The 24630-nt window shown below is 34.6% G+C and overlaps 4 protein-coding genes across 8 annotated transcripts; 1 reads left to right on the top strand and 3 right to left on the bottom strand.

Moving 5' to 3' along the window:
• Positions 2597-9045, bottom strand: LOC18586385 (patatin-like protein 6). Of its 3 annotated transcripts, XR_001929892.1 has the most exons (4): positions 8650-9036; positions 7198-8564; positions 5120-5452; positions 2597-3444 (listed from the first exon to the last, which is right to left on the bottom strand). XR_001929892.1 is itself a non-coding variant. In XM_018129393.1 (3 exons), the coding sequence occupies exons 2-3, from the start codon at positions 8308-8310 to the stop codon at positions 5183-5185; spliced, it is 1383 nt and encodes a 460-aa protein (XP_017984882.1). In that variant the 5' UTR covers positions 8311-8564; positions 8650-9036; the 3' UTR covers positions 5063-5182. The 3 variants fall into 3 exon arrangements, 2 of the variants coding, with proteins under 2 accessions (XP_017984882.1, XP_017984883.1); XM_018129393.1 differs by lacking the exon at positions 2597-3444 and having other exon boundaries at positions 5063-5452; XM_018129394.1 differs by lacking the exons at positions 2597-3444; positions 5120-5452 and adding an exon at positions 6441-7111 and having other exon boundaries at positions 8650-9045.
• LOC18586386 (tyrosine-specific transport protein) lies at positions 13813-16418 on the top strand. Of its 3 annotated transcripts, none has more exons than XM_007009760.2 (8): positions 13813-14012; positions 14101-14320; positions 14429-14819; positions 14940-15077; positions 15174-15333; positions 15421-15565; positions 15730-15903; positions 15991-16418. In XM_007009760.2, exons 1-8 carry the CDS (start codon positions 13861-13863, stop codon positions 16183-16185), a joined length of 1575 nt encoding a protein of 524 aa, XP_007009822.2. In that variant the 5' UTR covers positions 13813-13860; the 3' UTR covers positions 16186-16418. The 3 variants fall into 3 exon arrangements, with proteins under 3 accessions (XP_007009822.2, XP_017984971.1, XP_017984972.1); XM_018129482.1 differs by having other exon boundaries at positions 15760-15903; XM_018129483.1 differs by having other exon boundaries at positions 15763-15903.
• On the bottom strand, positions 16584-19426 carry LOC18586387 (V-type proton ATPase subunit G1). Its single transcript, XM_007009761.2, has 4 exons — positions 19327-19426; positions 17970-18083; positions 17348-17448; positions 16584-16971 (listed from the first exon to the last, which is right to left on the bottom strand). Exons 2-4 carry the CDS (start codon positions 18055-18057, stop codon positions 16828-16830), a joined length of 333 nt encoding a protein of 110 aa, XP_007009823.2. The 5' UTR covers positions 18058-18083; positions 19327-19426; the 3' UTR covers positions 16584-16827.
• On the bottom strand, positions 21291-23510 carry LOC18586388 (cullin-1). Its single transcript, XM_007009762.2, has one exon. It carries the CDS (start codon positions 23508-23510, stop codon positions 21291-21293), a length of 2220 nt encoding a protein of 739 aa, XP_007009824.2.

The following is a 24630-nucleotide window of genomic DNA, read 5'->3' on the forward strand; positions in this document are numbered from 1 at the left end:
TGCATTCCAACCATCATTCCCTACAATAATCAAAAGGTGGAAGAGAATAGTGAAAATTAAGGGCTAAAAACAGACATGCTAAACATGTTTTCAACCATTCAATTTTGTCAAAAAAAGGGGGTTCTCAAAAGGGCTTTAAAGCAAAGGTGAATTTTGGGTGAAAATAAGCTGGAAAAGAAAAAAAGTTGGGATTGATTTCTCCTATATCTAGGGTTCATGTGCATGAAAGTAGGATGACTTACCCAATTCACTTTATTAGATTTTTTATTCTTTTTTCCACACATTATGTTATCATTTTGTTAGAATGTTGCTGAAATGAAGATGATGAGAATTTTGGTTGGTCTTCAATCAATTTGTGAAGAAAGCCTGTTTTTGTGGTAATTTGTCTGATTAAGCTTTTAATATGGTTGGTGAAGGGATATTCATGCTTTGATTAGACCATGATCTGATTGCTATTTTTTCATAATTGAGATTAAGATTCACCAGCTGGTTTTTTTTTTTTTTCTTTCCTTTTTTTAGCTATAGATCTAGGGAGACAGGTCAACACCAATTATTTGAAGCTTTGGGTATGTCTTGTTTCCTTTTCTTTTCTGTTTTTTATTTTATATTTATTTTAATTTTTAATACATTTAATTATTTCCTCCGTTAGGGTCAAAGGTGTGATCTTAATAGATCATGCAGACGATACCCTAATAACATTCTATCGACATAATCATTATATTTAGTTATTTACCATTGTTTCTTAATTTCCTCTTTCTATAATTAAATTTTATTATAATTGAAGTGACCCTGCTACAGAAGAGAGTTAAGAACATCTCCAATAGAACACCTCAATCGTGAGAACATGATAAAATGTCTTAAATTTATTTTTTAGAAATAGAAGAATTAGGGTTCATAGCTAATTTTTCCATTTGATTCAAGATCATTTTAAAAAAATAAAAGGTGGAGGGATTTAATAGTATCTTATACTCTATGTACCAAAAAACAATGATAAAGCCTCTGGCTACCAAATTGCATCAACATTTATAAGGGTTGCTAGAAGCCTAGTACGCTAGCATGATGCCACTGCTTACACCATGCCAGTTTGGGCATCAATCATGGACTCTAGAACCATTGAGTAAGGTTTAAAATTCTTGATTTCTAACATTAATGTTTAGTCGTTTTAACATTACGTATTACGTAACATAAAATGACATATTAATATATCATATTGAATAATGATAAGACATGTTGATTTAGTGTGGTGATATGATTACATGATATTTTCACTTCCCACATTAATATTGTATTAGTATTATATGAGTATAAAATGATAAATGACGTTTTGACTAACTGTTAATACAAATTTATTTAATTTAAAATAAAAATATAGAGATTTCATTAAATGAAGAACAATAACTGATTTAAATTTTTTAATAAATTTAAAAATTTTTAAAGCATTATGGCATTTTTTTTATATGTTTACAAAATTCGTCTAATCTTATCATGCTTTGTTACAAAGATTTTCAATTCAAACTTGAATATCAACATTAGAATGAGTGAACAAAATAAATGAAATCAAGGGTATCTTGTTATGTAACTTAGCCAATAAAATTAGATAAAAAAGAAGAAGAAGAAAAAGTAAGACATCCCTTTGAAACAAAGTATGGTATGGCCTCAAGGATCAATTTTGGACCTTAGATTAAAAATTAATTTTGCTTTTTCAAGATGCATTTTTGGAACTTAGATTAAAAATTAATTTTGCTTTTTGAAGATGCAAAGGGAGTAGAGGGGGTGGTGGGTTTCTAATTTATGGACCCAGTAAAATGAAATGCTGAGCATTCTAAAGAGAAAAAAAGCCATATGATATGGCTTTTTCATATGGCTTTTTTTTCCCCATTTGGTATGGGCACAATACAATAATTTTCTTTCTTCTTTTCCTTTACTTTTCTTGAAAGTTGTTATAAGTCAATTTTTGAAGGTTGTGCAAGCACCCATGCCCTTTCTTTTTCTTTTTTTGTTTTATTAAAGTCAAAAAAAAAATCTATATGAAGAAACTCTTTTCCCCTTTCCTAACTTATGCCTATCTTTTTCTAAATGCAAATAGCCTTATACAATTATGTGTTACATCTCCCACCCCCATTGCCCTCACAACCCCACGTGTGCTTTTCTATTAATTCATTCAGTCATAATCTAACAATAATGTTCATCGATACCCTTGAATGATTGTCCAAATCAATGAAAAAATTGGGTATAAATTGTTAGCTAAACCTGTCTAATTTTGCATGTTGAAGTCCATAAACTCCACTCATTAGCCTTGATAAATTGACAACTTACCCTATCACTTTCACACTAATGAGTTTATTTTTGGGAATATTCTATCCGAGTCAATTTCAAAAAGGTTGAGATTGAGAAGCCATGCCCAATGGAAACCACTAATTGGATACTGCCCCAATAGGGTGTGAGGGAAAGGCATGCTCATAGTCCCTAGGAATTTTCACCTGCCATCATCCTTCTAGAGTCTAGAACTCAAGAACCAACACAAATCATTTGATAATATTTTAAGTAGGGAGGCGAAAGAAAAAGAGCCAACAGCATTAAGAAAGCTCAAGAAAGAAGCAAGCATCAACTACCACCCACCAGCACTCTTTTAAGATTAAGTAAAAAAAATTTACAAAAAGAAGAGTTTGCAATTTGTTTTTGCTTCAAACAATCATAAGATGATGAACAATTTTTGTAAAGGATAAAACTAAAAAGAGGAGAGTCCTACACTTTTAACAGAGTTTCAAGGTGCAAGAATGAAAGTTGTCTACATGTAGAAAGGGTTCATTCATTTCCCTAGCCTCTGTCCAATGGTGGCCCATCCACCAATCCTACAATCTCAAAGGATAAGGTCGGTTGCTTGAGAAAAAGATACTCTAAAATCCCTTCTCCACCACCACAATTTCTATGCAATAAATTTAAAAATGAGGAAAGACAAAACATGGAAAGGAAAAACCACAGGTCAGACAAAGAACTTTGGCTACGTTTCTGGGTTTGGGAATAAGAATTGATAGGAAAAGGGAAGATGACAAGATAAAAACAATTAGGATTTGGGAGAAAAGAAAAAGGTGGGGAATAGGAAGAAATATATGAAAACAGTTTTTCCCACCTCATAACTTTCATTTTTGTTTTGAAAAATCCAAAGATTGTACAGCCGGATTCTAGTTTGACCTCCAAAAGCTTAAGACTGTTGCTGCTTTTGATCTTGGTTCCTAGCTACCGTAGAAAGGTTGAGTGGACACCATCATGCCTGTCCTCTAGTAGGCAAAGTATCCCACTAAGATCTTGCAACCCGTTTTTACAGTAGTTTGTTTCACTCAATTCCCCTGGACTCTTCCTTTGCTCATCTTCACTTAGAAAAAGTAAAAGCTGCTATGTTACTTTCTGCTTCTTCTTTCTTTTTTTTAGATATCATTTTTTAACCTGCAATTTAAAAACAAAATTTACTGTAAGAAAATGTCTTTCAAAACTGATATGCTAACCAGGCAACAATGTAAAAAGCAATTGAAAAATGTGCTTTCTTGCACTTTCTCCTCTTTATGAACAAGCATACAGGGCTCAACCTTTTCCTTTGTTTTTTTTGGGGGGAGCGGGTTGGTTTACCATCTTTATTTTGTCTGTCACTATTCAAGTTAGTTGAGAGTTCTGGACCAGTTTTTAACTTCCTGCCTATCTCTAAGTGTTAAACAGTAAAGAGACTTGTTTAAAACAGTGACAAGTTAAATTCTACCATAACAATTGTCAGATATTATTACAATCTTTAAAAGAATGAAAGGACAGATTGCACAATAAAGAACATATAATCCACATGATCTTTTTATAAACTCAAGCTATCATATTTCAATGGTTGCTTGATTGTCCTAAAGGGTATTCAAAGGGGGGGGGGGTCCATAATTCCTCTAACTTAAGCAAGAACAACTGCTTCACTAAACTACAACATCACAAAAAAAATTGCATGGACCAGTTGAAGCCACGTGCACGAAATCAAACAAGGGCAACAAAGCAATGGAAGAATTAAAAAACTAAAAAAAGAAAGAAAATTAAATATAAATTACATGAATGTTGTTTTGAATCTTTTCTCTGAAAGATTTATGCCTGGTTTTTTGTGGTAGATGAAAAGCAAAAGGTGGTTGGTTCAATTGTTAATGGGCCAAAGAATTTTTTATAGCTTTTCAAACATAATATGATCACAAAGAGCAACCCTTTTTCCGGACTACGGACAGACCCTTTTCTATGATATTGATTCTTCTAATACTCAATGACCATAAAACCCTTCCTCCAAGTTCAATGACTGTTTTGAGGTTGTCCCTTCAAATGACTATAGTACCCCTTTAACCCTTTCAAAGGATGAGTGTCGGTCGACAGACAACATGGAGAGCTGTCTTCCCCACATCACTGTTTCCCTCCTTGTTCTTGTCCTCCACCCCCCTCCCCCTCCTTTTATTTTTTTTTTTAACATTAGCATTTGAACTCAAAAATTTCATGTTACAACAACAGCAACAAGCAGCAACCGGTTAAAGAAATTGACAATTCAAGCCTAACAAGCACAAAAATGTTGACAAGTCTAATACCTTATTGGATTACTTGGAAAAGTATGCGTATGCTAGAAACAAGTATTGAAGATAGAACAAAAGGAAAATTAGGGTAAGTTGACTAAGTAAACTCTGATGCAAAATAGCTCTAAGGATGGCCAGGCCCTAAATGGTGCTGATTTTGCTATTAGGTGTGGAAATTGGGTTTTCAATTCAATTGAAAGTGACATTTCAAGAGTTGAAAAGGTAAATTTGGATTTGGGAGTCATGGTCAAATGGGTCACTCTTGTTGTATTATGATGACATTCATGAGAAGAAAAAGAAAAAAGAGAGAAAAAAAGAATTTATATTTGACAAAATCAACAAAACTCTTATAAATCTGTTCACAGCTTTATAAACATTAAAAATGTCAGCATCTTCCTTATAAAACATAATACAGGTGTCCCCATTTCATCATTTTCATTAATGCAGGGTCCACTGAGATGCTTTCTTTGAACAGAGACATTAAATAAAAAATGGGGAAAAATTGAAGAATATATTAGTAAGCATGGAAAGGAAAGGCATACCTTTTGTTTTTTTTTTTTCTCTTTCCTTTAGGTTTTGGTACAAATTTTTGTTGAGAGTAACTCCTAGTTTGTCTTAGGGGTTGCTTGCTTGAAAGCAACAGTGGGAGCTATCCTACAACTCCTCCTTTGATGCTCAAGCACAAGTTCTCCAGCAAACCAATCCAACTTCTCAAAGTTACTTTGTTCTCCAATCCTTTTACCTCCAAAGAGGACTGATTCAACATTTTTCTGCTTCAGCATTTCCTCAGCTATCCCTATCAGCATAGTTACATTGCTGGGGCTGGGGTCTGTATCTACATTAGGGCCACACCGACCTAAACTGGACCCATTTGCCTGTCACACCAAAAATTGATTGGAAAAGAGGAAAAAAAAATGATCAGTGATTCCATGATTTACAACAAAACTAACATCAATGTCTTAAAAGACTGATGACTAAGAAAAACAGAATTTGTTCATCCATCAAACATAGTAAATTAATCAAAAGGTCCCAGAAATCATGGTCCCTGTAGTTTTAGCTTTTCCAACATAACAATTAAGGTTGTACTGAAGCAAAATTAAAATACCCAAAGCCCTGCCTCCAATTAATTTGTCTATGAAACCGACCAAAAGGGCAGGACAAACAAAACACCAATGGGCCAAATTATTATGGAGTCCACCATTTTTTGTTTCATTTCATTGGTCACTTGCCAAACCCCCCTTTAGTGGTTCATTAAAATGGCACCTAACCAGATTGTTTTTCCGCATTCACCTTTATGAATTCTACTTTCATCAGCCACTGAAAACTATCATACAAAAAGCTAGTAAATGCAATACAGAACAACCTGCATACAGCCTAGCTTTTTATCACTGGCTATTGGGAAATATATGACCACTCAATTTCTTATAGTACTCTTTTGGGTGAAAATTGACTACTTCATATGACAAATAGAGAGGCCAGGCCATGGTCCAAACTAGAAGAAACTTCCTCCCCACTCTTTTTTCTCTTTTCTTTCTATTGGAGTGTAGTGTATGTACTTAAGAATGGCAATATAAGAGACCAGGTCCTGGCATGTTAACAGTGCAGAAAATATTTTACCGTAAGCAGCCTAATAATAAAAGCTAAGCTAATCATAGAAGGCGTGTTTACCCCTTTTTAACTAATACAGGGACATGGAATCATGAATGGCATTTTCTGCTCACTCATGATGTCCCACCACTCTTAAACCAAAGCTTGCTCTAAACAAACAAGGCAAGATATCCCCCACAGCATCAAATGACAAGTAGTTATAGTTTGAAAATTTGTTCATAAAAGTATTTAAACATTCCCATATTACGCAAGAACTTGGCAAATGAACCAAAGCTTTCCCCATGGATTGAATTATGGAAAGAGAAAAAGAAATCTGAAGAATTCTCTTTGACCAAAAGAATCTTCTATTGCGTAAAGCGAAATGTGAAAGCTTTTTTCTCAAGACAATTCAACAGCTTTGGGTCCCTGTTCAAAGAATAACTGACAATTTTGACCCAAAAATACACACAACTTGGAAGAAGGTGCAGCAATGTAACTTTAGTTTAACTAAAACAACCAAAGCAGCAGTAGGCCTTGGGTTTGAGCCAACCAAAAACGCCTCGTTTTAGGAGTTTTGCCAAAGAAACAGTGCCCCCAAAGCATCACGTGCGACCCAAAACCACCATGCCTGCCTAAGGCTGAGGTCCCCTGTTTACCCGTTGGCCAAAATAGGGCATAGATTTCCATGCTTGTGCTCCATGCCCTAAACCTTACACTACTAAAAACACAAGCATCAATGACCCCATTATCCAAGGTCAAAAACAAACGTTACCATCAACATTTGAACCCTTAATTCAAGAATTCCAATGTGCAAAGGACAAGACCCTTTAACTCCAACCAGCCTGGCTTCCATTGTCCCTTTTGCATTTGGCAATGACAAAAACCCTCATCAAAATCATCACGAACAGAGTTTGCTAAGGACAATCACATATGTTCAACTGTCTAGTCTTGATAAAAAAAATGTAAAAAATAAAGGTTTTAGGATCAGAAGGTACCAAACATCAAACATGCTTGTGTAGTGCCATGAATATACCTGAATTCTGACGTAGTTACTGCTTCTGCATTGTCCGAACGCCATGGCTACGGCTTGGTCCACCGAGTCGGCCGAACCGTCACCGGATATCCGGGCCATTGGCTTGGCCCAATCCTTGACCCTCCAATTCTTGACTTGCTCATATTCATAGCTAACTTCAAGTAGCTGACCGGTCCCCAACGACAGCACCAACAAATCCTCAACGCCTCTAACAAAAGGAAACTCCTGTTTATTATGCAACACGTGCGTAATTGCTGCAGCCGTTGGGTTGCTCATAGCCAACCCACCATCAACCGCCACGCACCTGGTCTCACCGTCAACAGACCGCATCAAAACCGGGTCGAATAAACCCGGTTCAGCTGACGTTGCCCGACAAACCTCCCATAAGGGAAAATCAAAACTATCCGTCTCCAAGGCGTCCGCCCTTGAAAACAAAAATGGCGCCGTGCTGGAAAGATCATAACACGGAATCAAAACCGGTTTTAGAGTATCCTTCAACGTCAAACTCCTTCCATCCGCTGCGAAAGCCTCCTTCATCGCCTTCTCCAAACCGGTTGAACAGGACCCGGTCGAACCGTTTTTCAAAATTTTCTTCAAAATACCGCCGTTTTTACCCGAACCGGAACGGTATATCCGCTTCCCATTATCAGCAAGGAACCGCCACGTCTCCTCAGCGGTATAAATCGGGCGGTTGTTATCTTTGGTGCCGAAAAGCATGGCGGTGAAGATACCACCAACGCCAGAACCGGCGGCGACGTCGAAAAAGTCGGCGATTCGAGCATTTGGATTACCGGACTTGGATTTCAACGCGTGTTCGAGATAAGCCAAAGCTTTCCCACAAAGAATCCCTCTCATGCCACCGCTATCGATACTCATAATACAGATTTTACCTCTCTGGTTCTTGATAGCTGACTGGGAATTCTCATCACCCTGTTGAACTAACGGCTCAACCTTCTGTTCAGAAGCCGGAGAGATCGGCTTTGGAATCCATAGCTTCTGATGATCATCGTACCCGAATAAAAATTTACTTTCCAGAATCGAAAAGATTTCGTAACTCAGCTTATCTGTGTCGATGCTCGGTTCTTGCATCTCTGAGGAAGTATTCGATGACATTATTACTTGCTGTCGCACGTTACACAAAAACCAAGAACCCAAAATTAAAAGAAGAAAAATCTCTTCGCTTTAGGAAGAGAAAATTCTTTGCATACTCCAAACTGGAATTCCTTTCTGTTCTTTTCCTTTGTTTACTTCCACCTTTTCAGAGTATCTGACGCAGACTCTGCCGCTGAAGGAGTTGAGTCAATGAAAGCAGCAGTTATAATTTTCTGCTACCTTGCCATTCACGCCTGCCCAGAAGAAAAGTTTTTCTGCAAATGGTAAAATGATGAGTTTAGCTTTAATACAATAATAATTATAAGAATAGTATATAAGAATTTCCAAAGTAAGTATCACCTTATTTGACAGGAATGCTCAACCAACATTTATCAGCTTCTAAAATGGAAAATCACTCCCCATTGCGCAATCGTTATCATCATCAAAAAAAAAAAACAAACAAACAAACCAACCCGAAGATCCCCAAGCCTAATTGTACCAATCCACGCCTTTCGCCTGCTTAATTTTTTCTCTTTTCTTGAATCTTCGGCTGAGAAGTCTATCTATCTATTAATAATATCTTTTGTTTTCTATTTGGTTAACTAACCATCAAAGAAAACCAAAACCCTTAACAAAAAAAAGGCCAAAACCCCAAAAGAAGACAAAGAAAGGAACCCAGAAGAGAGACAGTAAGAAAGGCAAAGGTAAGAACACCCAGCAGCAGTTTGCTTCCAGAGGATGTCTGTTTATTTTAGCTTTTAAAACAAAAAAACCATTTTCTTTTTATTTAATTTTTTTTATATATAACCGCACTTACCGTTTTAAAATCACCAAATAGGTAAGCAACGGCTCTAATTGTTTGTTGGTTTTTGATCAAACGGTGGAGTTTGTCTCATTTACTATTGGTCCGTGATCAACGTTCAAAATAAGTAAAAAAAAAAAAACTCTCTCTAACTTTTTAGTATTTTTTATTTTATTTTTAATAATCTCCCGCGCTTGTCGTTAACCGCGTGGGGCCAAGGCGTCACCACCGTCGGCAAAAGAATGGAGGAGCACCACTAATTGTGGGCAAAAATATAATTTTTTTTGGACAAATTCGCCCTTTGGGTAAAAAGTGGGTTCCATTTTGGATAAAAATGTGGGGTCTGCTTTTTGGAAGGCTGTGATAATGGTGGAAATTTTTAGTTTTTACTGTTTAACTGTCCGGTGAAAGTCAGGGGGGTTATTAGTGAAAAGAGGTGATAAATAGTGGATAAGATGACTGGTGGGAGACAAGGTGGTCAATGAGTTGACTAATTAGAGTTGTAAAGAATTTTTTTTTATTTACTGATTGGACCGTCTTATTCTATTCTAGTATTGGCTAAATATACCAAACTAATATTTATCTTACATTAATTTTAATTACTTAAATTAAACTCACACTTTAAAGTTTTATCTATAAATGACTTTCCAAGTGTTAAGCATGCACAAATTCATGAAGAATCAAAAAGGTTAATAAGTCATTAAAATATATTATGATAATTAATTAGTTATTAATAGATTTATGAGAATCATTTAATTGTATTTGTGAAATTTAAAAACTTTTCATTATCAATATGTAGAAAATAAACAAGAACTTAATGCAAGAAACATCGGGTCAAGTTTGCGAAGTTCCTCGTTAAAAACAATCGTATAAAATTTAATTTTGAAAGTCAAAACCTAAAGATTGATATAGATAAGTAATATGTAAAACAATTATTAAAAATTTTATCTGAAATAGAATAAATATTTATTTAATGGTGGAAAATTTGCCATAACTTTTAGTAAAAATATATATCTAAAAATATATCAAGACTTTTTTAATTTTTTTTTCAAATTTTGTATACTTAATTTATGTATCAAAGTATTTTAATTTTTTATTTTTTATTTTTTATTTTCAATTGTGATTTCTATTTAATCATTTTTTAATAAAAAAAATCTCACATAAACTTAATGAAAAAAACTTTTATCTAAAAATTGTCCATAAAAAATAATTATTTTTTAATACAACTTCCCCTAGCTGCAAGGTTTATTGTCTGCAATCCTTTTGTATAGAATTAACGAAGGTAAATAAAACTTTTAAAAAATGATATTATTACACGTTTGAAGCCATTTTAGTATTTTTTTCAATTCTGTGTTTGAACACTCACACCCCTAAAAAAGAATTAAAAAAAAACACTATATTGCACCCTCACTATGCAAGAGCTTTTATTTTATTTTATATAATTATTATAAGTATAATTTTTAGAAATAGTAAAAATAAAAAGATGGGTTTTTCTTCTTTTACTTTTTAATTTTATTTTTATAAAATTAATTTAACGCAACTCATAGAATGGTTAAGTGGGGCTACAAAGTAATTTTAGGTGAAGGCCAAAACAAAGTTTAGTCAGACGTGTAACAGTGTAGAACTTGTTTGGTTCTTTGATTTGAGAGGGACTGTTCATGACGTGAAGTCCTCTTCAATGCTCTAATTTATTTATTTTATTTAAAAAAATTATTTGACATTTTCAAGTATTCCTTTCAATTAATAAAATTTATTTTTTTTCCTTTTTCTTTTTTGTTTTTAAGTACCGTAAAAGTTGATTTTTCGATTAAAGTCAAAGGTGTGATCAAAGCCTATTATACAAAAGAGAACTCCGTAAATTTTTGTATTACTATATTTTAGAAAAATTTAGTATTTATTAATATGTTCTTCCTTTTATTTTTAGTATAAATGAATTAATTTAAGATCTGACTTGAAATATTTTGTTTATAAGAATAATATGGATTTAAATTCAAATATTTCATATTTGATATAATCGATTACGTTTCGAGACAAAATTCAACGAACTCAATAATTTTTAAAAAATTTTAAAATTTTATTTATAATAAGAATTGTGCGATTAAATATTATCGACGAAATTGATAAAGAAATCTTCAAACCTTTATATCAATTTATTTTATTAAAATGTATGTTAAAAATTATAAAATTATAATTATAATTTTTGTTGGTGCATTAACCAAATGTGCATAAAATTTAATTATAATTTTTTTAAAAAAATTCTCCATATTATTATTGTCTAAAAACTCTGGAGAAATGAATGTTAAAGGTTGCATTTTAAGTTATAAAAAGGTTTATGATTCAATTATTTGAATAAATGATAGTGATGAACAAGTTTTTCTATGATCAAATCATTGAATTCATATGCAGCATTGGACCCAAAAAAATCAAAAACATGAGGAAAGATTAAATCCCATCACTCTTCCTGAGGAGTGGAGGGATAAAGACAGTTCCACATTTCCTTCGTGCAGCAAATTAGTGTTGTTATCCTGACTTATTATCGATAAGTGCAGCTTCCCACTGCTGAGCTTGTGGCCTATAATCGTTCTCCACTAGCTTGATTGCTCCTAAGCTTAGTGCTAATGATGAAGACATTTACCTGGAATAGCATGATTTTCTTGACTTCTCCGAGGATTTAACCAACATTTTCCAATTTTTTCAACTCTATTTTTCCAAAAAAGTTTGAAAGGCAACACATGCTACTTTATCGAATTTGGAACCATACGTCACGAAACTTGTGTTATTAAGTGATAAGATGAATTTTTAACTTATAAATGAAATCTTTTTTTCACATGCTTTTTTAATTATAAATACGAATTTATGATAAGTAGTATTTGAATTTATCTACTCTTTTATTAATGTAAAATCTCAAGTCGAAGTAAGTTTGGATTGAATCAAAGTGAATACGAAAATATTACAATATAATTGAGTAAAGTAGAATGTTACGAATTTTACATCTTTTAAGAATAAAATGGATTTTGAGTTTTTTTTGTGATTTTTTTGAGAGTCGTATATCTCTTAGTTCACATTAGTGTCTATATGCAGTGGTTAACTTGTTATTTTCCATTGTCATTAGCTTATTCGGCCTGAAACTCATCCATGTTTGAGGGATTCCATTGGTGCATATACAGCTTTCTTCTTTAGTTTCTGGTCTTTAATGGCTAATAACTTGCAAGACAAAAGGCATTTTTAGTCCACTAATCACGGCAGTTGGTCTCTATTTGCATGATTAGATTAAGTGGGATTTATCAAAGTCACAAGTGACCAAAGTCATTGATTTGGGAAGAAAATAGAAGATAAAAAGTCCCCATTAAGTAATTAACCTTGGATTGGAATAAATTATAGTTGACGCCAACTAGGCTCCAAATTCGGCTTTATGCTACTTCTCTTTGAGGTTAAACACAGGAATTATGATGTCCTTAATACTTCAAATACTATCTATGCTTCACAATCTTAATATTTGTCAATATCAATTAAACAAAATTATATACTAATCTTGATATTTTAACACGAGAATCAGGGTTTTATTTTTATTTAAAGAATTGGGTTTGAAATTTTTTTTTTTTTACAAAATTTATAAAGCTTTGACCTCCTAGTCTCATACCCAGCTATCAGTTGCTAGTATCTAAAACTACACCCCCCACATCCCTCTCCTCCAAAACAATTGAAAGACAAGAAAACAAAAAGCCACACTGAAAACAGCTGTGGTGATGTATGCACGTGTGGGAGAGTGTTAATGGTGTGGTTTGGCATTTATTGAGGCAGGGGATGGGCGTGGAGGGTGGTGGGGAAGTCACTCACTCACTCACTCAGTCCAGCTGCCAGTGGAGGACTGAGTGAGTGTGTGTTTGCAAGGTGGGACAGCGGAACAAGATCATAAGATAACAGTAAATATCATAGCTTTCTCTTGAATGTTTCTTGATGGCCTTCCCTTCTTTTTGTTGGATTGCCATTGCCCAATCTTCTCAAATTGCCAGACCCCTCCCTCACCCCTCTCAAACTCCATAACTCTCATGGTCACTCACATTTATCACCAGCCCATTACCCTATTAACCCTACCATGTCATTTCCCTTGTGCCCTTTTGACAATTTGTTGACAAAATGACAATCATATTCCACCTTATTTTATCAGTTTCTTCTTTTTTTATCTTCCGAAATTTTAACCTCTGAATTTGGTCCTACACTCCGTAACCAAAAGAAGAAAACTTATAAAGCATCTAAATTAGGCCATACCATTGCCAATTGCCAAGTAAGAGGCCATTATCAAAAGGTTAAGTTTTTGGCCCATTTTCTTGCCATTCAAAATCTTAGGTCCATAAATTTGTGTACCCAGGTCATGGTTGCATGGGCCTTGGAATGAGCCTGGTTTGAATAGCAAGCTGGACAAAGACCCATTTCTATATGTTGGTTCTTTGTTAAGAACCAAAAGAATTCATAGATTTTTAATTTGGTATTTGAGAGATGGAATAGTAAACTGATACATTATGAATTATTTTCAGTCAAATTGAACAAAGAAACACAAAAAAGTTGAGGTAATCTGTGTCCAAGATCATGACTTGAAAGCACAAAGTGGCACCATTGAGTAATAGAATGCACTAACATTGAGAAACCGGAGGAAGTCTTAGATCGTCCCATATATATAGACAAATTTTTCTGTGGCTAAGCAATCAAAGTTCTAAATTTCTAATGTGGTCCACTTCCAAGATATTTGGGATGCTTCTATCCATTTCCACATGGTTTTCACTCTTCTGTCGTCCATGGATAGAAAGTGCATGCCTTCATCTTCTTCCCTCACTCCCAAAACGCACATAAAAAATGCAAACATAATTCCAAAGTGGGCACTAATTCACCAAAGAAAGAACAGAGTTTGCCTCAAATTCAGGATGTATGATGTAAATATTACCTTCATTTCAATATTTTTCTACATGATCAGTTTCTTTACCCCCTTTTTTTTTTTGGGTTGGTCCTAGCAGCAACAAATATCCTTGTGGTTGCCAATGGAAGCAGAAGGGAAAGACATGGAGGACTCAAAGAATCTATGTGACAAAGGAGGGAGAAAATCTGATACGAGTGAAAGAGGATCCTGTCAAGGGAGATGGAATAAAGGGAACTATAGCTGGGGCAGTTGCTCTTATTATTGGTACTAGTATTGGATCAGGGATACTTGCACTCCCACAGAAGGCCTCTCCTGCTGTACGGTGCTTTCTCTTAACAGGGTGTATAGTTTTTAAGTTTTTGGGAATAGTTTTGCCATGTTGGTTGTAGAGTGTAAGTAATGTTTAACTTCCCTTTCACTTATAGGGTGTGCTTCCAAGTTCAATATCCTTGATAATTTGCTGGGCATTTCTGCTAATTGAAGCACTTTTGCTCATCGAAATAAACGTTGGTTTGCGGGGAAAGAAGGGGAAGAAGGAAGAGGAGAGTGAATTTGAGGTAATTTCCATAAGGACAATGGCCCAAGAAACACTGGGAGATTGGGGTGGAACTTTGGCCACAGTGATCTATGTTTTCTTGGGTTACACTTCAATGATTGCATACAGTTCCAAGTCTGGGGAAATCCTCTTCCATTTGATCAATCTTCCTGAATCAGTTTCTGGCTTCTTGTTTACTGGAATTTTTACCATGCTTATCTCTGTTGGTGGAACCCAAGCCACTGATCAAGTCAACCAATGGCTCACTATTTCCACGATAGGTAGGATTTAGACAACATTTTAGATTTTTATCTTGATTGATTATAGTTGGTAGCCTTTGATTGGAAATACCCTGTTTAGCAACATATGGATGTTGAAAATGTGGAGGAAATGATATACAGGTTTATTAATTGCAATTGAAGCGCTAGCAGTTGTGTTCGGAGGGTGGTCAGGGCTGGAGGGAAGTGGTGATTGGGGGAAAGTTCCAGCCACCATTCCTGTCATGATATTTTCTTTGGTATACCATGATATAGCACCCGGTATAAAAAAGACTACTCTTTTAAGATGAAGCTTCAGATTTTTCCAAGCATTGAAATAATGCCTCTTGGTTTATGATTTTAGTACTTTTCTTGCAGTGCTTTGTGCTTATTTAGGCAGTGACCTTACCCGGTTAAGGGTTTCAGTTTTGCTTGGTAGCGTTGTCCCATTGTTGGCATTGCTTGTTTGGGATGCTATTGCACTTGGCCTGTCAGCACAAGCTGACCAGATTGTTGATCCTGTTGAACTGCTTATGAGGTAATTCAAACTACGATTCTACATGTTACATTGCAAATCCTCTCAGTAAACTATGATTGCAAAATCCTCCTTGCCTAATCCTCTAAGGGTAAAATGGAGTGGAGTTTCCTTCATGGTAGAAGCATTTTCACTTCTGGCAGTAGGAACATCAATGATTGGCACTCTCCTAGGCTTCTCAGAGTTCTTTAAGGAGCAGCTTAAGAACCTCTCATGGCATTCTTCTTCAATGCAGGTTAACTTATAAACTCCCCCCTCCACTCATCCTTTTCTTTCTCTCTTACGTGAACTGAGAATTGTGCATGCAGAGGGATATGAAGAAATAAACTTTCCGTCTTAGTATAGAATTATTTTTTCACAGTTCATTCAACATACTGTGTAATAGTTAAAGCTATACAGATAGCACCATTGACACCGGATGACCTACAGCAGAAACCAGACAAACCCTCAGGGCTGACAAATTGGTGGGGAAGAAATAAAACCAGCTTCACAGCAATGGCGATGGTTGTCACTCCAACTCTTTTAGTCTCAACAACAGTTCCAGATGCATTCTCTGCTGCTACAGATATTGCTGTAAGTTAAGAGGACCATAGGTTGGCTTCGTGAAATGGCATTCAGCCTTGGGCTTTTTTTGATCTTTTTGCTGGTAAATTGGTGCAGGGGGGATACTGCATGACACTGCTGTATGGAGTTCTCCCACCAGCAATGGCTTGGGCCATGCAAAACAGAGAAGGTGAGGATTCTCATCAGAAGGCATTAACAAGACCCAAGCCTGCACTTTTTGGAGTAGGACTATTTGCCTGTGCGATAGTGGTGGAGCAAATCCTACAGGATTTCTTGGCGTTGCATTTCTGAGAAGGATAAACATGCCTCCTGCTGCATCTGTCTGTATTATTATACCAATTGCTTAATTGATACTTGCAATTTGTTTAATAGTCCATTTACCAATAGTCTTTGGAATATATTAAAGGTTGTTTCTATTACTTTTCCCTGTTTCCAAGAAAATATACTAGCAACAATTGGGAAAAAGTTTGGTGCTTAAGCTCAGGATTGGCTGAATAAGAGAGCCTGAATGGCACCTTCTGTAATACTGGCATCCCTTCCATTCATAAACTCATTTTATCTATTTGAACAAATAGAAGAAATGTTGCTATATTGACAAACAGGTTCCAAATACTTCTACATAGTGCCATTGGATTGGCAGGAAGTTAAAATGCATAACTCATCAAGAATAGAGATCAAGTTCCAGGAACTGATTTGGAAAACCTATGTGATAATTGTTTTCCATTAATAAATATAAAGAGAACTGACGTCATGGTGCACACATCAAACTTTATTTCAGAACAGGAAAATGATCTACCAATACATGTTTTAAATAAGATAACCACAAATGAAATAATGACATTAAATTGTAGCCAAACATGAGCTCAATGTTTTGACATTAAAATACAGGCATGAAGGCAGTAGACAATTAAACCTTCAGCCTCATGGAAGATCCTAGTTCCTCACAGTTGTGACATGCTTCAAAAGCATCTGTACAACATCGTGAGATATCCTTGCAGCTTCATTCTTCAAGTGATTGATCTTTGCATCTGTTTCTAGCTCAAGCCGCTTCACATTGGCCCCTGAGTCTCCACTACTCTGTATGGTAATCCATGAATACACCTTAGTTAAAATTTGAATCACAGATACTTGGGTCTCAAAGCAATTCTATCACTTAGAGTTCAGTTGCAGCATAAATAAAGATTTCAGATAACTGTGGAAATAGCAAAAGAAACCAAGGAAACATGCAAATGAACGAAGTTATAACTGAGTAAATGCTCAATCAATAATTGTGAGAATCTAAGCAACACACAGATTCCACAAAAGATTCAATTATTTTTAAATTTTAATTACTATTGTGATGGAAGCCAAAAAAGGGTTGGCAGCTCATATCTAAGATTTTTAGCACATTGCTGTCATTTGAACAGATAAAAATCAATATTTTCCATTTTTTTTTAGGTTCACTAGTTCATACCTCTGCGACCTTCTTCTGAAACTCATACTCAACTTGAGCACGAAATTCAGTAATCTCTTTCTCTGCCTCTTCCTTGGCCTGTTTTAGTCTAGCCATTTTTGCTGGATAAATAAAAAAAATGAGTCAACAACAGGACCTCCATAAAAAGCAATGACTACCACAATAACAGCAACCAAGAAAGCCAAATCAACTACTCTCCTATGTTTACTACACATCTTAGCCTTCATGAAATGGTAGTAGCAATAACCAAACAGCAAAGCATTATAGTTATGATATTTTATGATAGAAGAGATGAGATCTGATTTGGTACTAAAAGACCAGGAAGAAAGGCTGTATGTTGTGGAAACTATTACAACCAATTTAATTGAGGATACATTTTCAAATTATGTGTGTCTTTGTTGTTTAACCAAGTGTCTATATCAAGTGAGATCATGTGTTCAAAATATGTTCTGTAATTATCAAATATAGCTTCTAAACAAATAAACAGAACTGCTACATAAACTAGCATCTCATTATTCTTGAACTAAGATTGCATCAACGCAACACAATAAAAAATGCATAAAGATTAGAAAATTTCACAAGTCCAGGTATGAGAAATATAGAAAATGAGATGACTGCTTACCATTTCTTGCTATATTGACAATGTGCTGAGCTTCTTGTTCTGCAGCTAGCAGCTGTTGAATACCGTTCTGGCCCCTGCTGGCTTCCATACTTGCTGACTTTTGTTACAGGTACTCTGAAATTAAGAATTGATTTTCTTTATGACAAAAATAGTACTTTAATAATTGAATAAATTGCAATAAAAACTAGTAACAAAATAAACAAAACAAAACCATTGGAATGACAGCATCAGGTAGCAAAATTGGGGTCCTCAGAGTTGGAAGTTAGTAATCAAGAAAAGAACAGTCAGAGATCAAGAACTTAAGAATAAGAGGGAGTAAACACAGCCTCCAATAGAACAGAGACATAGGATGGCTAAATCTTCAAATGTGGTTTCAGTGGTCACTAAAAGCATTCCGTTGTGTACATGAAGGCATACATATAAGCCTGCACATGTGTTTAGTAACTTCATAAAATTCATCAGGGATCTTTATTTTCTACGAATATATACTACCGCAACCAAGAGAAGGTGCCAACATTTTCCAAGATCGATAACATCCAGCATCATCTAAGACCACTTTGACTTGATAAAATGGAAAACTTAAGCTTCAGACATAGAGTCTTCCCTTCACAATCCCAAAACTTATGATCGAATAACTAAATTTTTGCACAAAAGTCATCAATTTCCAATGGAATTTTAGATCCATAGCCAAATTAAAATTCAAAGAAACCTCCAAGACCCCAAGGACCAAATTTTCATGCCTATTGCAGATTAAATTTGTTTTCAAGGTAATACACTACATTTTATGTACTGATCCAAATCCATCATTACATAAAAATATTATAAAAAACATTATTTGATCACCAAGATAAGTTACAATAATGCCATAACCACCACCACCACCAACAACAACAACAACAAGAAAAAAACAAAGTTTAACTCTTTTAATTCAGAATCAGCAATCTCCTTCCACAATATCAAAAACCCATTTTATATTAGCTCATGTACAATATCATTAAAATGACCAACATCATAAACGAAAAATGAAACTCCAATTTTTAAGCAAATTGGTATCAATAACTAACCCATTGAATCTAGGTCCATACAAAGGCAGGAAAAAAAAAATACCCATCAAGGTTTTTTCATTGAAAAATTCAAAGCTTATGTGTATGTCAAGTAGCCATTAACTGAATTGCCAGATCAAAGGGGAAAAGTAGAGCTTTAGATTTATACAATTCAAATCGAATTACTGAGTTAAAAAAGTAGTGATCTGGAGTACAAAACAATGGTAAAATATGGGAAATGAGAAAATGATAGAAACTGTGAAGAAAATGTAAAGAAATCTAAAGAGAAAAATCGAGAGTGAGAGAAGACGTACCAAAAGAACCGGTGTTTTTGGTTGAGATTTAACGCGAAAATTGAGGGGTTGGCGTTGCCTACTTATTCAATAGAGTTTCAAAGACCCAAAAAAGAAAAGAATAATTGAGTTTACCAAATGCCTATTTTGCCCTTGTTTGTAGTTGTAAATTACGAGTATGCGAACTCTATTTTGACACGTAATATTGAAAATTTCTCCTTTTTTTTTCTTTTTTTAGCATTGGCAACATTAAAATAAATTTTAATTATTTATTTTACAAATAAATAAAATATTTATTTGCTGATAATAATGAATTATGGAAAATAGATCAAGTACTTTTTCTATATTCTCTTATTTGTTTCCTTTTTATTTGCTCTTTTTGCAGCTATTATTACTAAAGAACAAATCCAAAGGGGTCCTTTGGATACTCGCGAGAAGTTTCACTCTGCTAGAAGTTGAATGACTTTATAATATCTTTCGGCGTATCTATTCTCTTCTTTGTTCCTATATGTCTGATATAATTTTAGGAGGCAATCCAAAGAGTACTATATGTATAATTTACTTTGTTTCTATATATAAGTATACTTTTTTTTATCTAAATTTTAAATTTAAACCTTCTCTAACAGTCTAATCTCTTTATTCTAATTTTAATAAATTTAATTGTTATGATTTTATTAAAAATCGATTTAAAAATAATTGGTAACAATGTTAAAATTTTTTTTAACATGGATGATAGCGATATTTTTGTGATGACTTGTCATGTTAAGACGGATTAATTTTTTTGATTATATGACATATGTTACAATTCTCACATAGGTGAAAAATAAGGTAGGCTTTGAGAATATAAATATTAATTTTCTACCACTTATTAAGTATGTCTTTTGAATTGAGAACGTAAGTCCATAATTTATAGATTTACTTAAAGCTCTTTTTTCAGAATTGAAAGCTATATGGGGTTGGGCTTAAATTTAGACCCATGACAAATAGTATCAAAGCCGACTCGAATCTTTACTAATGTAGAGCTTCCATGAAAGATACAAAGATGATCCGGGTCTCCCATGAGAGATACAAGGGTTGAGGTAAACTTAAACTAGTATAAGAGTCTCTCTCCTCTACAGGTAAAGAGCCAATGCAACGGGGACATTGTATAATTGGGTGGGATAGAATCAATAAGAAATGGGGTAGATCTTGGGAACATAGTCTTTCACCACCTATCAAACATGTTTTTTGAGTTGAGAATGTGAGTCATGATTTATAAATTTACTTAAACTTTATTTTTAGAACTTAAAGTCACACGAGATTGAGCTTAAATTCCGACTCATGACACATATCAATATCAAACTATCATATTTTATTTTAATTAAACAATGATTAATATTATTTTGAAATTCTAAAAAATTAGATATTTATAAAAACTAAAATTATTTTTGTACTATTACGTGTCACATGATAAAAAGAAGTTCAAATTAGCATGTCCTTTCATCAGTAAAAAAATGTATAGTCAAATTGAACGATAAAAGTTTACTACTATTATGAATTGTTTTTATTAAAATTGAAATAATTAAAACCGCAAAATTATAACGATAAATGGATCAAATTTAGACTTCAATATATACTCTTCAATCATCATTAAAGGCTGGATTTGTTGTTTCTAAAAGAGATATGAATGCTTGGACAAGTTTTTCATGAACAAGAAAATGTTAAAAGATGGTACTAAAACAAAACAAATGACTGATTATTGGAGTAATATTGATGCGAATAACATTATTATAAAAGGAAAAATCTTGTATTATGAAATTGTATATATTACAGAAGTAAATATTACAAAAAGTAAATAATAACAAATTATATAAAACTAAATTTAACTTAATTAATTAATAATATTGTAAGCTAACAAGTTAATTAGTCATTACTTATAACCTAAGTAATCAATAATATTAGGATTTCAGTGGGTGCAGTTGCCCTCATCATAGGCAAAGACTAATTTAGGCTAAGTACTTAAACATGTTTGCGTTCTCCTTGTCTCTCTCCAGATATTCTCGTGTGATGAGGTCTTCAATCTGCTTCTTGATGGCTTTAATGTCAGGCTTGAACATCCGACTCAACTGCTCAACACACTCTGAGACTAACTGTTGGTAGCCCAGAACTTTCCGACTCTTCATTACGCGCACAATTGCAGCATCGATAGCGTAACGCCGTTGTTTACCGACATCATCCACAACTTGCTTCCTTTCATCCACCGGAGGGAGAGGGATCTTAATCCTCCTCAGCTTGTCCGTGAACTTAGAGTTGAACTTAAAGTAGTCACTTTGGGAGATGGTTTTTGTGTTCGGCTCTTTACTTAGAATCTGGTACTTGGCACATGACAGCGAATGTAGTAATCTGACCAAGTCATCATGGGTCAAGTTCAACTGAGCCATGATCTCAGAATAGCTCAGACGATCAGAAGCATTGAAAAGCAGGAGGACAGCAGCCTGGTAAGTTGAGACAATCAGTTCAATAGTTTTCTGCTCGAACTTGCCACTAATGTGGCAGGTTCCCAGTGAGTATATCCATGTCAGCTTTCTGTGTTTTGTTTTTGTTTCATAAAACCCTTTGAAAACTTCTACGCACTTGACCATCTCAGCAGGGAGATTGAGATCAGATGATTTGTAACTTGGCCAGAATCCTGTGGTAAGAACAGTAACTGTTAAATCAATCCCAGGACGTGCAGCTGAGTTACTCCTAAGATAGTCCTCAAAGTTGGCCTGGTTTTCTCTTGCCAATGTCAAATCTGTGACCATGCCCTCCATCTTCGAAGTGAACTGTCCACCACGTTGCTGCTTTAGCTTAGTCAGAATACTCCTTTCGCGATCGTCATTAGCACTGCGGTCAAAAAGCAGACGCCGAGCAAGCCTCTTTCTGTAGAATTCGGCAAAGAGGTCTTTATCACTGATATAGGCAAGCAGCTTAACTACCTTCTCAAGTGTTTCTTCAATGGCTTCATCACTTAATTTCTCACTTCCACTCTTCTTGAGGACATTATCACAGAAAGTTGTCAAAAGCTCCGCACTTGAGCTGCCAGCAACAGTTTCGTTGCAAACTACCTCGAAAGCCTCTTCCAAGGCCTTGTGGAACAGAGCATGGTTTTCAAAACAATCAGTCACATACTCCACATACTTGTCGTGCAGCTCGATTATTTTCCTGATAAGGACCTGTTCCTGCACACCAGCTGCAGCATTTGAGGCTTTGCTACTTGCAGCATCTTCCGCCTGTTGAACCAAAGCTATACCCTCAGCAGTAATATGCTGCTTGAATATATCAGCAACAAGTTTCAAGCCTAGAGGTATTTTACTATAAAGCCTGTACATCCTGGAAAGATCCTCCACCTTGTCATCTCTAAGCAAGACCCTGCATCCAGAATGCTCCTTATCAAGTAGCTGATTAACATGCGTCACCAACAACTCATGTTGCGCTCTCTCTGACAATTTTGTCTCACTACTTGAATGCAGGTAATGACCCACTCTGTCCCTTTCCTTCTTCAAGCACTCTTCAGACTTCAACATGTAATCTGGACAAGAATCTTCCAGAATCCAGTTTGATGCCTTACGTGAATAGTAAGCACCAGTGTCCTGAAGCATGTGTGCTTCAAAATCTTCTTCATAACGGTTCATCTGTCCCATCCCAATCTCAACAAAAAAATCCAACACATTCTTCAATAACGCTCGGTCTACCTGCTCTCCCTCACGTTCTTTATCAATAAGAGTAATTACAGCATCTCTGACTTTGACATGCACGTCCCGATATACCAGATCACGGAAGTAGAGCAGCCCAACTTCTTTAAGAGAAGGAAGTGATCGACAGGCAATCAAGTGGCGATCAAGGTAATAGAAGAGGTGTGATAGCCACCTGAGCATTACTTTATGGTTGGCCCATCTCTTAACAAGCTCCTTCAGCATGAACTCATCGTGCTTCGCTCTTATAGATGGCAATACCGTCGACGTAATATACCCTTGTATTGCCTGTCGGTACTTGTCGTAAAGCTGCTGAGTATGATCATCAGGAGGCGTTTGAAGACACATGTTGTAGATAGTCGTGTAAAGCTTCATGTATTCTTCTGAGTTAAATGGCGGCTCTGGCCGACCTTCCAAAATCCTCTCAATCTTTGTGATCCCATCCTGCATATAACCCAATCCCTCTTCTAATCCAATAATCTTGCGATTCATTGTCGTAAACGAGGAGCTAAGATTTCTTCAAATTAAAAATCAGAAACACAATCGAATTTGAGACTACTTCTGCACACACACACACACACAAAATCCCTAAACCTAACGGAAAAGTTAATGAAAAACTAGAGAAAGACAAACAGACTTGATGATGCTCAAAAAATTGAATATATATATTACAGAGATGAATGATGTATGTATATGTAAAGTTAATCCTATTTATAATCCAATTCTATTTAATTAATAGTATTGTAATCTAATTAGTTAATTAATTGTATTGTAATATATCTGCAACCTACATTGTTCAGAACTCTTATTTGAAGGTTGGGAAAACTAGAAAATCAACAAATATATATATATATATATATATAACCCTTGAAAACTTGCAAGTTGTTCAATTTGAAATGGAAAAACATAGTTTAGGAGCCTTGATGGACTTCCAGTGTAAAGGGGATTGAGGATGCTGAGTGGAGGGGATCTGTTCAAACCCAAGCTTCTTCTAATTGTTGATTCTTACAAGATTTATTATGTAAGATTACTAATCATGATAATATAAAGGGGTATTTTAAAAAATAACTCTTAAAGATAAAATATTTTTAAAAATAATTTTTTTTATAATTTTAATTATTTTTAGTTAAGTTAAACAAAATTACTCTTAATAATGTTACATGCTATTACACGATATTGCAAGTCATATTAAAAAAATGATATTGTTACACATCATGTATAAAAATATATTACATACTATCGTTAAAAAAGGTTACTACACGCTATGTTGAAAAAAAAATTTTTTGTTATACGTCATGTATAAAAACATGTTACACGCTATGATTAAAAAATGTTATTGCACACTATATTGAAAAAAAATATTATTGTTACATGTCATGTACAAAAACATATTACATGCTATGACTAAAAAAAGTTGTTACACATTATGTTGAAAAAAAAATATTATTGTTACACGTCATGTACAAAAACATGTTATACGTCATGGTTAAAAAAAGTTGTCATACGGTATGTTGAAAAAAAATATTGTTGTTGCACGTAAGGTACAAAAACATGTTACGCGTCATATTGAAAAAAATGTTATTGTTACACGCTATATTGAAAAAATATTATT

The sequence above is a fragment of the Theobroma cacao genome, chromosome 10 (assembly GCF_000208745.1).
Source record: "Theobroma cacao cultivar B97-61/B2 chromosome 10, Criollo_cocoa_genome_V2, whole genome shotgun sequence".
Classification (NCBI taxonomy): domain Eukaryota; kingdom Viridiplantae; phylum Streptophyta; class Magnoliopsida; order Malvales; family Malvaceae; genus Theobroma; species Theobroma cacao.